The following is a 14,606-nucleotide window of genomic DNA, read 5'->3' on the forward strand; positions in this document are numbered from 1 at the left end:
GCCTCCCGCCGCTGCGGACTCCGCCTGCGGCTTTGTTTTCCTCCCAGGTCTCATTCCCCACACGTGATACTGTGTTATTGCGAAGAGCGCTTCGGAGCGCGAGCGCGGGGCGCGCGCACCTATAAATACGGCCGGCCGGGCCGGGAGCCCGCGATCGCGCGGCGCGCAGGGCCGGCAAGGCGCGCGTGGGTCCCGGGCGCGGAGGGCGAGCCAGGCGCGCGTGAGTCCCAGCGGCGCCCGAGCGCCCAGGGCCGAGCATGGCCCGCCCGCGGGAGGGCAGGGCCGCCGCCTCGCACACCGCCCGCGCCCCGCGCCCTGCCCAGCCCGGGTCGCCGAGGCTCGCGGCCGCCGCTTAGCACTGGGCACCCACCACTGGTTTCTCCGGCTCCGCGGAACTGACGCCGCAGACGGACACAATGGCGGCGGCGACCGCCACCGCGGGCACGGCCGCCTGCAGCAGCAGCAGCAGCAGCAGCAGCAGCAGCAGCCGCGGCGGCACGGACGCGGCGGCCACCAGCGGGGTGCAGCCGCCGCCGCCTTCCGCGGCCGCCGCTCAACCCGAGCCTCTCCGTAAGCCGCGCGTGGACCCGCGGCGCCGCCAGGCTGCCCTGTCCTTCCTCACCAACATTTCGCTGGACGGACGGCCGCCGCTGCAGGACGACGAGTGGGGCGGCGGCGAGGAGGGCGGCGCGACCAAACCGGGAGCGAGGGCTCGGCTCAGCCTGCTGGCCGCCGGCTGCAACGCGTTCTCGGCACCGGGCACCGCGGCCGCGCCGTGGACCGCCGGCTCCAGCCCTTGCCCGCTGCCGCCGTCCCTGGTCCACCGGGCGTCGGGCGAATCGCTGCCTCCCCGTTCAGCCCCAGCTCAGCTGCAGCTGCCCGACGGGCCGGGGGGCGCCGGACAGGAGGAGCTGGAGGAGGACGATGCCTTCACCAACGTGCAGGTGCCACTGGCCAGCTTCTTGGGCTCCGGGACCCCCGGGAGTGCGAGCGGCAGTCGGGGCCGCCTCAACTCGTTCACTCAGGGAATCCTGCCCATCGCCTTCTCCAGGCAGAACTCGCAGAACTACTGCGCCTTGGAGCAGCCAGGCCAGGGCGGTAGCACTAGCGCCTTGGAGCAGCTGCAGAGGTCCCGGTGAGTATTTTGGACGCCACGCGCGCCCAGTTTTGCAGTGTCCCTACGACAGGAACCCCACCGGGGTCGCTCCCACCTTCCTGCGCCTGGCTAGATCCCGGGCTCCTGGCCGGAATCCCAAACCACTAAGGCATTTGAAAAGGGGAAGAGGCCCAGGGAGTATGTGGTCACACGTGTGCATGAACCCGGCACTAGCAGAGCGGACGCACCATGCCCCTTCTTTGGCCAGGGAGTTGGAAGAAGCAGTTAAAAAGCTGCTCTCAAGCCTCCTGGTGCGAGGAGAACACCAGCTTCCTGAAAACCGGTCCAGACCCGGAGGCGCGTCCCCAGCTCCAGGCGAGCGCTGCCGGGTGCAGTGGGTGGGGCCGGGGCAGGGCGGCGCTTGGGAGCCCCAACTAGTAGCAGACACGTGGGAACCCCTTCGGAAAGTTTGTGGAGCCCGGGAAATCGTGTTTTCCTTTTGTTTTTCTAAGAAGTGGAAAGTTTTTCTGGCATTTCCTTGGTCCAGGCCTAGGGTGTGGGGGACAGAGAGGACATATGGCCTGAGACTTCCATTCCGAGAAAAACTGGCAAGAGTCAGAAGCTTGCTGTATGCTTGTGTGAGTTATCTGCGGGTTTGTGACATCTCAGCAAAAACCTGAAACCTACTTAGTGGAGAAATAGCTGGAGTTCATTGCCGTATGTTAGGGCAGTTGGCCTTGGTTCTGTGTGGAATAGTGAGACTACAGGTTGGGGAGGAAGCCGAGTGGAGTAGGTGGGGCTCTGCAGGCCTGTGGCGTGAGTCCTTCCGTGCTAATAAAGCCTCCTAAGAAATTATAGCATTGACTATCTTAGTTAACTAGCAATAACTTAGGGAACCAGAGCCTCTGTTTCCTTTAAGGGATGGGCCCTTGCCAACGTTCTGTGGCATCTAGGTAGGCAGGGAGACCGCCTCTGCTCCCTGTGCTCTCCCGTGATGCCCCAGTGAAGGCTCATACTTGCTCCGGCCTGAAAAAGAGGGTGGCCTGTAGGAAAACTTCCTTGCTTAATGGAATGAGAGAAGAACCAGCTGGGCTCGCCCAGAAGTTTGCTGGCTTCCCGGTGTGGGAAGTCAGACCCTTGCTGCTGCAGAGTAAGTGCACGTGGACCTTAGGCAGGGGTGTGGGGTCTGGCAGGCAGCCTCCATTGCACCCATGAATTAATGATGCTGGGTTCAAGTGACAATCCTGCTGTGGCATTTCTTGTTAGAGCATGCATCTCTGGAAAGCTGATGAGTGGACAGGCAGCCCTAGGCTGGCGGAACTGTTACCACTTGACATCACACTCTGGCTCTTTGTGACTTCGGAGTCTGAGCCTAAGCCCAGAAGAGGGCTGTGAGTTGTGCTAAGCCAGTGTGTCGCCTGGAGGGCAGATGTGCTGACAGCAGCTGTAATGGGATTACCCTCCACTCCTCCTCCAGGAAACTCATTTGGGAGGTGTAGAGCATAGAGCATTTCTGAGTCAAAGGACTTCCTGAGCTCACTTGCTAATCCTAGCCCTGGGAACCTTTAGGGTGCCCTATTTACTTATTTATTTTGTGTTTTTCTAGACAAGTTTTCTCTGTGTAGCTCTAGCTGTCCTGGAACTCATTCTGTAGACCAGGCTGGCCTTGAACTCACAGATCCACCTACCTCTGCCTCCCGAGTGCTGGGATTAAAGACGTGTGCCACCACCAGCCGGCTAGGATCTGTCCAAACACATCTCAGTATGTGCTAGTCTCAGAGATGTAGCCTTGCTTGACAGTCATACTGACCAAACCATTTCTGAATAGCCTATATTTGGCAACTTGATAGGTATGCATTTGGCAGTTCTTAATAGAGGCGGGCAGAGTGGAGGTTAACATGAATTGAGAAAGGTCAGTGTGGCCGTGGAGACCTTTGTCTGAGGTGTGTTACTTTTATAATCCCTGAAGAGGACTTTCACCTGCCCACACTTACCTGTGGCTCAGGTGGGGCCAGCCCTCTGCTGGTCCTTGCCTTCCTGGTGTATTGGCTTTCTGAAGCCCAGTGGCCAGTGGGGCTCTCTCCATACACTGCTTTAAAAAAATGCTCTTGGGATGTGAGCTGCCAGTCAATTTGGACTTTCTGTGGATGCTTTCCTACCTCTGTAAGAAGTTCTATGGAGCCTTGTTGCCCATGATTGTGGGCTCTGGTCCCTTTGCCTTATGGAGAGCTCAAATGAGCAATTTGTCTGTTTCCACCCTGACCCGTGTGAGTTCATGTCCAAGCTCCCCAGGTGATTCACAAGCACCGCCAGAGTGAATCTCAAATCCACTCTCTTTCTAGTGAATTTAAGCTTTTCTGTATTGAGCTTGTCATGGATATATAAAAATTACAACTTAAAGACTTGGACTCTTAAAACTCCTTCTGGTTTCTTCCCTCTGGACTCTTGAGAGACTGAAGATGGAACCCAGGTCCTTAGGCATGCCAGGGAAGCCCTCCGCCACTCAGCTAGAACCCTGGTTCCTTTGGACTTTTCTAAAGCCAATTAGAATGAATTGCTTTGCTGTCCGAGTTTGAACTGCAGCGGAGAGGAGCATTTCTGTGGCTGGGCCTTAGAGTACGTGCTCAGTAACCATGAATCCAAGTGGTGGTCACCACCCCTGTACACAGAAACTAGATATCAAAGGCTTTTGACCCCTACAGCTGCCCTGTGTGTGGATTCTTTCGCAGAGGGGAGACTCCAGGGCTCAGAATGATTGAAGTACTGTCTCAGACTGGCCCAGCCACTGAGAGGTACCCTGACCATGGCCCGGCTTGGGACTGGAGAGGAACCTGGGTCTTTGCCCTCCAAACATGGCTCCTTCCCTTCTGCCTCTCAGCCTTATCACTGCCTTGCACACAGTAGGCCGGTTGATAATTTTTGAGCTGCTGACTGAGACAATTGGTGTAGAACACAGCAGGCCAGTGGTTCCACGTGATTCTGTAACCCTTTTCTGATGTCTGACGTTTTTCTTCTCTGTTTCATCCTCCACCCTTTCCCACTTCCTAGGCTCCATTCTGTTTGCAGGGCTTCCAGGATCCTGCCAGTCTTTGTGAAAGGGTCTCCATGCAGGTCTGAGGTTTCTGAGATGGAAGCCATTGAACTTCACACCCTGCCCTGTTTCCCCTCGGCTGGGGCAGTGAGCCCCACGTGGGCAAGGTGTTAATAGGCAAAGGGAACAGATTTTTGGAACATATTTTAAGGCTTATTTTACTTTTAAAACATCATTTCAGGCCACAGCTGGCTTCAGAAAGCCTTGGGAGCTCCTGCCTGGCAGACGGCCACCCAGCAGTGCAGCGTGGAGCTCAGGTGTGAGTGCCAGCCAGCCAGCCAGGCAGCCACAGGGCTGCAGTAACCGGACTGTGTAAAAATAGCGCAGGCCTTTGCCTTTAGAACACCTGAGTGGAAGGAGCCCATGTGATGAAGGACCCATCATGTCCTGGGTTGGAATGCTGGTCCCACCATAATGACTGTGTGACCCTGGGCAGATAAATCAACCCTTCCGAGGGACTTTACTCTTGAGCTCTCTGGCCTGTGTCTTGCAAAGGTCGTGGCTGTACTTAACTTTCTGAATGCTAAAATTTACTGAATACTAAATGTGCTGTAGGGTCAGGGCTGTCAGATGTCAATGTGGTTAGCAGGCCCTGGGGATCTCTTCTTAAAAGGTCACAGTCAGGCACAGTAGTTTTTGTCTGTAATCCTGGCACTCGGGACCCTAAGGCAGGAGGATCAAGGCCAGCCTGGGCTACACACGGCCAAAAAGAAAAGCTAGCTGTCCTTTCTGACCAACTAACCAGCCTTGGGATAAAGGGGAAGTTGCTGTGGAGGGAGGCTCTACCCAGGTCTGACAGCTTCCTGAAGTGAGGCTGAGGGGCTGAGCTCAGAGGTCACTAGCTCAAGATCACCCAGCCCTTCAGGGCAGAGCCAGGCTCTTTGCTGATGGCTTCTCCTGGTCACTTATGGGCTTCTGCCACCTCCCTCTGTGCTGTTCCTCACATCAGTGTGGAAACTTGGTCCGTGCCGCTGTAAACTGTAATCTCTGAGATTTTGTTGGAAAGAAGAAATGCAAACCATCCAGGAGTTGAGAGCCAGAGCCTGCGAGGGAAGATGGTCATTTTCCCCTAACTTTGTCACCTCCTTGCTTTGTGACTGATTTCCTCAGCGATCGCAAACCCAGGTTACCTCTGAGCCATGTTTCTAGCAACAGGAGCCCCAGAATCCAGAGCTGTGGTCTTAGCAGAGCCAGGCTCTAGGCAAGGTACTTTCAAAGGCTGGCCACTGAGCTTCCCAGTGAGCTAAGGGACATTAGCAAATAGACTTGGCCGACGTCAGTGGCATCTCAGGCCCAGGCCCACATAGTGTCTTACAGCGACAAAGTCTGCAGCTTGTGTGAGCCGGCGAGGCTGAACCAACGGGAAGCCCGGTGTGTGCTCTCCAGGAGAGGTGTGGAAGCCACTCCGGGCTCTGCCGTGCCCACCCAGCAGCTAGCCCAGAATCTGCTAGTGCCTGTCCAGTCACCTCCGTGGGGAGTTAGGTAAGGAGGGGTGGCCAGTGTCAGCAGGCATTCCAGGCAGAGTTAGGGGGAACGGTACGAGTTGCTGACCTGACCTAGACCAGCTTTGAGAATCCTGGGCTCTCAGCCTGTTTCCTCGTGGTAGTAAAGGCTTAGGATAAGTGAGCCTGCTTGTCCCTGTCTAAGGCCTGTGGCCTGCTGTGAAGGGCTAGGGTGTGTCTGCTTGGGGGCATAGGATAATTTAACTGTGGACTTAGATGCAAAGCTGTGGTGAGTTTGTTTATAGACCAGCTTGGGAAATATGCGTGAATGAGTGAGGGAGTGAGGGAATGGCAGGGCTCCTTCAGTGGAGGGTAGACTTCTATTTGCTTTTTTGTGAGCGGTCTCAAGCAGCCCATACCAGCTTCCAGCTTGCTTCGCAGCCAAGGATGGTCTTGAATTTCTGCCCCTCCCAACTTGTCTTTTAAGTGCTGGGGTTATAGACAGGCACTGCCTTCAGCTGTATCACCCGAGAAACTGGAGGGTCACATTGGGCTTCGGACTTCAGGAGGCCATCCAAGCAGGAAGCCTTGGCCTGCCTGGGTGGCCGTTCCCAGCCAGCACCCCTCCCTCATCAAGGAAGTGGGCTGTAGTAACCTTGACTGCCAAGGGGCCCATTTATAAAGTGCTTTTGTAGACGCGCATCGCAGTCCTGCCAAGAGTATGGCAGGAGCCCAAGGTCACACAGCGGGCAGAGGACGACCTTGGGTACTTTGTTTATCTGCCAGGTATGTAGAGGAAACTCTAGTCATGAGTCTTGACATCCTGTCTCGTGTCTTCATTTAACAAAAGCTGACTATGACGGGTGTCAGTTACAGCGCCCCACAGTCCTGAACACAGGAGGTATAGACGGAAAAGGGCCCCTCTCTGTGTTGAGTGACACAGGTGGACATGTGACTTGGCGCAGTGATGAGTGGTAGGTGAGCTCTTGGTTTGAGCCCCGACAGGGCAGGGATGCTCTCCCCCTCCCATGTGAGTCCTGGGCCAGGACCTTAGACACAGTATTATTTAACACACAGGTAGCAAGTTATGAGGATTTGCTGGGTCCTGTTTGTGACAATCCTGAGTGTATCAGTCCCGTTTTAAGGTGTAGAGAGGTTAAGTAACTTGCCCGAGGTCCTTCAGTCCGTATGTTGGGACGTGGTTTTAAGGTCTTCGGAATCTGCTGGTGCCTGCACACCTCTGGCCCACAGAAGCGGACTTGATGATTGAAGATCATTGCTCACTCTGATTTCCTAAGTTAGAGTCCTACCCCTGTATCATCTAAGGAGGACCTCTGTGGCCAGAGGGAGAAAGCTTTCTGTGACCACAGGAGTGGAATCCCCTCGGGTACCCACTTGGGACCCCTCCTCAGAGGGCTCCTGTCCTCTACTGCCCATTGTCACAGTGGGACCAGCCCTGATTTCGGTCCCTGCCATCCTCCCTGGTCACACCCCCTCCTTCAAGAGGCCTTTGTCCTTTGTCTGAATGCTCTGTCTTCACAGTGTCACACTGTCCCCAGTCAGGGGTCGCATGGTGTGGCCCACTGGCCTTTCATGTATTGATTTCTTGGAAACAGCCACACCCACACATGTCTATGTTGTCTTTGGCCCTCTGTGGTAGGGTGACAGAGTTGTGACAGAGACTAGGTGACCAACAGAAGCCTCAGCTGTTTATTCTCTGGCTTGGTCCAGCAAAATCATGGCATCCGTGGCCTGATGGGTGCTCAGTGCCCAGAAGGCGTGCAATACCCCAGGCCCCCTTCTGCCCAACATTGGCAGCTCTGTCCTAGATGACATGTGTTCTTCTAAAGACCCCTTTCTTCTTTGCGGCCCATCATTCCTTCTTCCTGGGTAGCAGGACTCATCTAAGACTCTCATCTGACCCTTGTATTTCTTGCAGAGTGGCCTTGGGGGACTCCTGGCTCCCCCACCCCACGCCCAGGCCATCACAGCTGTGTCTGTAGGCTTTTCCCTGGGGAGAGTCCGGCACTGCCCACAGGATCGTGACGCTGGTCCACGTGTGTCTCTCACCCCGTCCACTGACCTCTCTGGCTTGTCTGCTGTCAGGCACCCTTGGGTGGATCATCTGGGGCCGGGTCTCACCAAAGTGGACTTCTTTTTTCTGCCAAGTGACCACAGAACCAGAAACAAAACCCGCTTCCCCGGCAGCCTGATGGAAGGTTCGGGTTTGGTTTTGGCAGTGCTGGGGACAAACCCAGGGTCTGACTCTATCAGGCCAAACTCTATCAGGTTTACCATTGGAAGCTGCATTTTCCGCCCAGCAGAGAAACTAGATCCTGGCACCTGGCCAAGCCTCTTCCAAGTCTGAGCTCATCCTTTTCTTCAGAGACCTTGTCTTCCCACTGCTTCCCCAATTCCCAGGCCTTTTGTGTTTTTCCTAGCCATCACTCCTGCCCCAGCTTATTTGGTGGGGCAGGATACCTAACCACCTCCCCTTCTGTCCTGCGACATGAAGGACCCATCCCAACCTTAGCCGGGTCCTGGGGTGAGTTGAGGCTGCGTGTGTGGCCTGCACATCCCACCTCCTCCTCCAGCGGGTGAGAAATGGACAGAGCACTCACTCTCTTCCATTGCCTTTTCTGTTCCTATTCCTGTGCCATGCAGACTCTGCCCACTTTAGAGCTGAGGAGACTGAGGCTGGGTGGTTTATGGAGGTTTGCCAAAACCCCTTAGCTGTAACGGTGGGCTGGGTATGCCCAGGAGAAGTATTGACCGAGCTGATGGTGTGCTCTGAGCTGGGTAGTAAACTGAACTCCTCGGGACAGGACTGTTAACATGCAGGAACCCACCAGGCTGCCAGTCAGGTCCCTTTCCTAAGAGCTGGTGTGCCCTGGGGGCTACCCCATGAATACACGTTTGTGTTCTGGTTTTCCCCAGGGGACTGTGCCAATGTCCACATCAAAGGAAGCACGTGGAAAACCAGTTTCTGAAGAATCTGCTGGGTAGCTATCTGGGCCTGGTGGTGCATGCCTGCAATCCCGCACAGGGATGGAGGCAGGGGGACCAGCCTGGGTTCAAGACCAGCCTGCAGCACATAGCAAGACCCTACCTCAAAAACACTTCAGGGGAAAAAAGAATCTGCCACAGAGGCGATGTGATTGCCCCCCAGGATTACTGTTGTGTCTTCTCTTCCAAACACGAGGGCTGTGGATGTAGCACAGAGGTGATGTGATTGCCCCCCAGGATTGCTGTTGTGTCTTCTCTTCCGAGGGCTGGTGATGTAGCGCAGAGGCGATGTGATTGCCCCCCAGGATTATTGCTTTGTCTTCTCTTCTAAACACGAGGGCTGTGGATGTAGCCCAGCTGGCAGCACATTTGCCTAATACAGGAAGCCCTGAGTTTGGTTCCCCAGCACCACAAAAGGAAACAAAAGCCAAACAAATCATATGAGTTTGGTCTGTGTAATTTTAAAACAAAACTTTGAGGGCTAGAGAGATGGCAAGGTGGTTAAGGACATGTATTGCTCCTGCAGAGGACCTGAGTTGGACCCCAGTCCTCACATTGGACCAGTCTTAGGTGCCTGTACCTTCAGGTCCTGTCATCTAACACCCTCTTCTGGCTTCTTTGGGTACCTGCACCCCCAACTATGCATACACTTAACTTAAAAATTAAAATGTATTTTAAAGCCCATAAAATCTTCTCAGACACTGAAGCCAGAATCCTGTGCCCAGCACTCGACACTGTGGGAATCATGAGCTCCCTGGTAATTTTTCGTTCGTGAACTACAGTGCCGTGGCTTTGTTTTGGGTTGGTTTTCTGAGACTTCCAGGAACATAACATTGATCAGGGTTTCCTAGCCCTACTCTGTTTGTGTGAGTAGTTTGGATAATTGCACACTAGCTCATACTGAATGAGGTTGTCATTGGTGTGGCCTGGGGCTTATTGCTGCATGTTTAGCCACAGACATGAACACTTAGAAAGCTCTAGGGTAGAGCCTTAGCACTTGGGGTATTGCAGTGTCGTGGGGGTGTGTGGAGGGACTCAGTCTCACTCTTGTTCTAAAGGACTCCATGTCTTTTAGGAGATGGAGTCCATGACAGAGTTAAAAAAATAAAACCAGCAAGAGTCCAGAATATTTGCAAGGACCAAAGAGCTCTGCCTACAACATCGATTTTTATTTTAAAACACTTTCCTCATTGACCAAATTATTAATAAACCAAAATGTCTACTCTGTAATCAGGAAGGTTGGAGCCATGAATGCTAGGAGATTGGCAAGATGGAGGAATCTTGCCAATCTGCCTAGGGTGAGTTAGATGGTGACCTCATGCTGACGCCGGTTCTTCTGAGTTGAATGCAGTTTGTTAGGATGCGCAGTGCAGGTGACAGATGTGGGAGGTGGCCTTTGCTCTGTCCGGTGGGTATTGTGAATTTGACTTGTTTGGAGCTTACAGCTCACAAAGGGCCTCCATAGGTTGGTTTTTGTTTTGTTTTGTTTTTCTCATCAAGGCATTCAGAGGCGGCAGGGGCACAGGTTAGAAAGTCACCAAGAGTGCTAATACTGTGGTGTCAAAATCTGTGTTTTCCATTTCTGGGAGTTTTAAAACATCCAGAAATGTACCCCTCGAGTCAGATCACTTAACAAAAACAAAGGCATCTGTTGCGCACTCCAGCACGTTCCCTGCATCCTGGTCCAAGTCCCCACAGAGATCTCCGGGCTGCACCTGCCAGTCAGTCTCTCAGTGTGGTAAAGGACAGTAGTGCTGTGCCAGGGTTTGGGGCTGCAGCCTGTCCATCAAGTGTGCTGACAGCACGTGATAACCTCCTGGGCAGGCCAGCAGGACCCTGAGTTGGAAGGAGTGGTGGAAAAATTTCCCAAGAACCCAAGAATGTCAGCTCCTCCCATGGGGAATGGGCACTGGCACCTCTGCCTTCTCCTCCACTCCTCCGTCACCACAGTGGGTCAAGGGACCGAGAAGAGGAAGGACCGGCCGTGGAGTCCCACGCCTCGGCCGCTTAGCAGACCTCACCGCCCCTCACATACCTAAGCCTCCTGTAGATCGGGGCTGGTGATTTCTGCCTTGGGGGATGTGCTAGTTTTCCTGTAGCGGAGACTGACTCTCTGCCAAGAGAACTTGAAGGTGGATTATTTCAGATAACAGTTGAAAAAGGGTGTGGTCCCTCATGGCAGGGGCAGCATGCTGGCTGGTCACGTGGCTTCTGCATCAGGATCAGAAAGAGAAATGAATGCTGGTACTCGGCCACCTTCCTTTTTCCTTTTTGTTTAGTGTGGTAATCTAGTCACTGGGATGGAGCTGCCCACATTCAGGTGGGTCTTCTCTTCTCAGTGCACCCCAGGAAACGCCCTGGCAGACACAGCAGAGGTATGTAGAAACCAGTGTCTCCATTACGTCGACCCTGTTGGCAGCCATCACCAGGGTGATTAGGCTGGGCAGCTGAAACCTGTCTCCATCCAGTTAGCTGCACTCCGCTAACCACCCCTGTGTTTTCCACTAGGAAGGAATTGAGCAGTTGGGTCAAGCCTGGGAAGGCGGTGGGGAGCTGGGGTTGTGGTACTGGGATAGCTAAGTTACTACAGTTTTATAATTCCCATGATCAGTCTTTATGTATCCCCAGTATAGCAAGACCCAGAGCATCCTATTTGCCGTTGCTGACTCAGCCCGTCTTGCCTGTGTGTGGAGAGGGCAGTCAGGAGATGCCACGCCGGGAGGGCCCCTCTCACCCCTTCTGCTCACTCCCTTTGCAGGGTTCTTGCCTGTGGTCAGGTGCCGTCTCTTCAGCTTTCAGGGTCTAAGTGGCATACCCGCTCCGGGGGAGGGCTCCCTGGGGATGAACAGGACAGTGTGGCCATGCCACATGGAGTCGAGTCCCTTGCTACTCAGTGACTTGGCTGATTCCTGTCGTGAGTTCCCCCTCCCGGGTCCCCCACCTTGCACCGAACACTTAGACCTTGGTTGGAGGCTCCCAGGGGTAGCCTGTGTGGCACTGGGACAGCAGCAGTTTCGGTATCCGCTCTGCCAGGCACGTTGGCTGTTGTAGAAGAGCAGCCGAATCCTGTGCCCACCGGGGAACGGGGCCCACAGGAGAACTGGTCATCCCTTTGGTGTCAGAGTTGTCCTTTCAGGGATTTCAGTTTTCCACCTACTTTTCCCATTTTAGAGTTGAGGAGATTCGTGTAGGCTCTGCAGATGTCTCCCTAAGGAGGTCTGGGGAGGGGACGGTGGAGTTCAGGGAAAGGGGGTCTGAATGCAGTGATGGCCCCGAGACACGGGACTGTTAGAGCACATGACACGCCCTTTTCACTCTGGAATACTGCCCTCTGGGCATGGCCTGGCTGTTACTATGGAAATCAGAGGGGCTGTGAGTACCCAGGGAGAGTACCCAGTGAGAGTGAGTACCCAGTGTGAGTGAGTACCCAGCGAGAGTGAGTACCCAGTGAGAGTGAGTACCCAGTGAGAGTGAGTACCCAGTGAGAGTGAGTACCCAGTGAGAGTACCCAGTGAGAGTACCCAGTGAGAGTGAGTACCCAGTGAGAGTACCCAGTGTGAGTGAGTACCCAGTGTGAGTGAGTACCCAGTGAGAGTGAGTACCCAGTGAGAGTGAGTACCCAGTGAGAGTGAGTACCCAGTGAAAGTACCCAGTGTGAGTGAGTACCCAGTGAGAGTGAGTACCCAGTGAAAGTGAGTACCCAGTGTGAGTGAGTACCCAGTGAGAGTGAGTACCCAGTGAAAGTGAGTACCCAGTGAAAGTACCCAGTGTGAGTGAGTACCCAGTGAGAGTGAGTACCCAGTGTGAGTGAGTACCCAGTGTGAGTGAGTACCCAGTGAGAGTGAGTACCCAGTGAAAGTGAGTACCCAGTGAAAGTACCCAGTGTGAGTGAGTACCCAGTGAGAGTGAGTACCCAGTGTGAGTGAGTACCCAGTGTGAGTGAGTACCCAGTGAGAGTGAGTACCCAGTGTGAGTGAGTACCCAGTGAGAGTGAGTACCCAGTGAGAGTGAGTACCCAGTGTGAGTGAGTACCCAGTGAGAGTGAGTACCCAGTGAGAGTGAGTACCCAGTGAGAGTGAGTACCCAGTGAGAGTGAGTACCCAGTGAGAGTGAGTACCCAGTGAAAGTACCCAGTGTGAGTGAGTACCCAGTGAGAGTGAGTACCCAGTGTGAGTGAGTACCCAGTGTGAGTGAGTACCCAGTGAGAGTGAGTACCCAGTGTGAGTGAGTACCCAGTGAGAGTGAGTACCCAGTGTGAGTGAGTACCCAGTGTGAGTGAGTACCCAGTGAGAGTGAGTACCCAGTGAGAGTGAGTACCCAGTGTGAGTGAGTACCCAGTGAGAGTGAGTACCCAGTGAGAGTGAGTACCCAGTGAGAGTGAGTACCCAGTGTGAGTGAGTACCCAGTGTGAGTGAGTACCCAGTGAGAGTGAGTACCCAGTGAGAGTGAGTACCCAGTGAGAGTGAGTACCCAGTGTGAGTGAGTACCCAGTGAGAGTGAGTACCCAGTGAGAGTGAGTACCCAGTGTGAGTGAGTACCCAGTGAGAGTGAGTACCCAGTGAGAGTGAGTACCCAGTGAGAGTACCCAGTATGAATGAGTACCCAGTAAAAGAGACCCTCACAGAATGGGCCTATAGCCATTGCCTCATAAAGGAGCTGAGAGAAGGGCATCAGACCCTTAACTAGGATTGCATGCAGCCTCTTGCTCCCTCCTGCCCTAATTCCAAGTTGCATATAATTCTGTCCCAGCTGCATGTGGCTCAGGAGACACAAGAGTATTTAGGAGGACAAGATTAACTGAGTAGGAGAACTCCAGTAAGACAGCATGTGCGAGTTGTCATGGGCTGAGGTGAGAGCCACTGGCAGTCTTGGAGATGACTGACCTGTGAGCTGGGCCTACGGAACATCTGTCAGAGCATGGTGGGTACCTGGCATTGCCACCCACTGGATGATCCCTTAGGGAGAGTGAGTCTCCCTTCAGAGGGAGCAGGGACTCTTCTGAGCAGGAACAGGTATGATGGGCTTTTCAGAGATGCACCTGTGAGTCACCCAGAGAAATATCTAGCTCGACTTGGATGGGATTGTCCGTTGGTCTCTCAGTGCCCTCTCTGTCTGGGGTGGACAGACAGACTCTCCAGGAAGAACCCACAACAGTCACCTGCTTTTGTCACACCTAGGCTTTGCTCTTGTAGGGTGTACTCGGATGGACAGTGTCCCCGTCCCCTCCCTGTGCTCACTTGGTATTGCAGAATGACCTCTTGGAAATTGAATGAAAAATGAAATAAAAGGGGGAGAATGTGACCTCTCCTACAGTGTGGAGATTTTTATTATACATGGAAGGGAGAAAGCAGGCAGAGGGAAGAGTCCGAGCAGACTAAACAGGACCATGAGAGGAGAGAGGGGGAGGGAGAGCAGGAGAGGAGCCAGAGACCGAGAGGTGGCCTGGGTCAAGAGGCCTAGAGAGTTCAGGGCAGACAAAAGCACCAGGTAACCAGAATGGCTGGATTATAGGGAAGGGCAGCTGGGGGAAGGCAGCCCAGTCCTGGGCTGGAGAGTTCAGGGCAGAGAGTAGGGTATGCGAGCCTAACCCTGTAACAGGTAGGGACTGAGGGATGCTGGGAGAACCTGGCCCCAGGTCTACTTGTTCTGTTATATAGGCACCTCAATTAGCTGTTTTCTGGCTTTGAGACCTAGCAGAAATGATGTTGTAGTTGTGATTGGTTAAGATGAGGTTATACTGAACCAGGGTAGCTCCAAATGCAATGATGGTAACTTCCTAAGGCCGTGTGAGCACGCAGAACAAGAAGACAGACAGACAGGTTGGCGTGATGTGTCTAGCATGGTCAGAGAACGTTAAAGAATGCTAGCAACATTGGGAGCTGGAGGACAAGCCTCCCTAGAGTGCCAGGGGAGCTGCCCTGCCCCACCTGGAGTTTAGACTTTCGTCTTCAGAACTTGGTTGTCAGAGCGG

At 54.1% G+C, this 14,606-nt stretch overlaps 1 protein-coding gene across 2 annotated transcripts in view; it reads left to right on the forward strand.

Annotated features, from left to right (window-relative positions):
• The first annotated feature begins 416 nt into the window (after nucleotides 1–416).
• The window catches only part of Cables1 (Cdk5 and Abl enzyme substrate 1), a 113,953-nt gene continuing 99,763 nt past the window's right edge, over nucleotides 417–14,606 (forward strand). For both annotated transcript variants that reach the window (XM_059246075.1, XM_059246076.1), the window contains exon 1: nucleotides 417–1,135. In XM_059246075.1, the coding sequence (XP_059102058.1) occupies nucleotides 417–1,135 (719 nt within the window). The remainder of the gene's footprint in view (nucleotides 1,136–14,606) is intronic.

Source organism: Peromyscus eremicus, chromosome 19 (assembly GCF_949786415.1).
Source record: "Peromyscus eremicus chromosome 19, PerEre_H2_v1, whole genome shotgun sequence".
NCBI classification, from domain to species: domain Eukaryota; kingdom Metazoa; phylum Chordata; class Mammalia; order Rodentia; family Cricetidae; genus Peromyscus; species Peromyscus eremicus.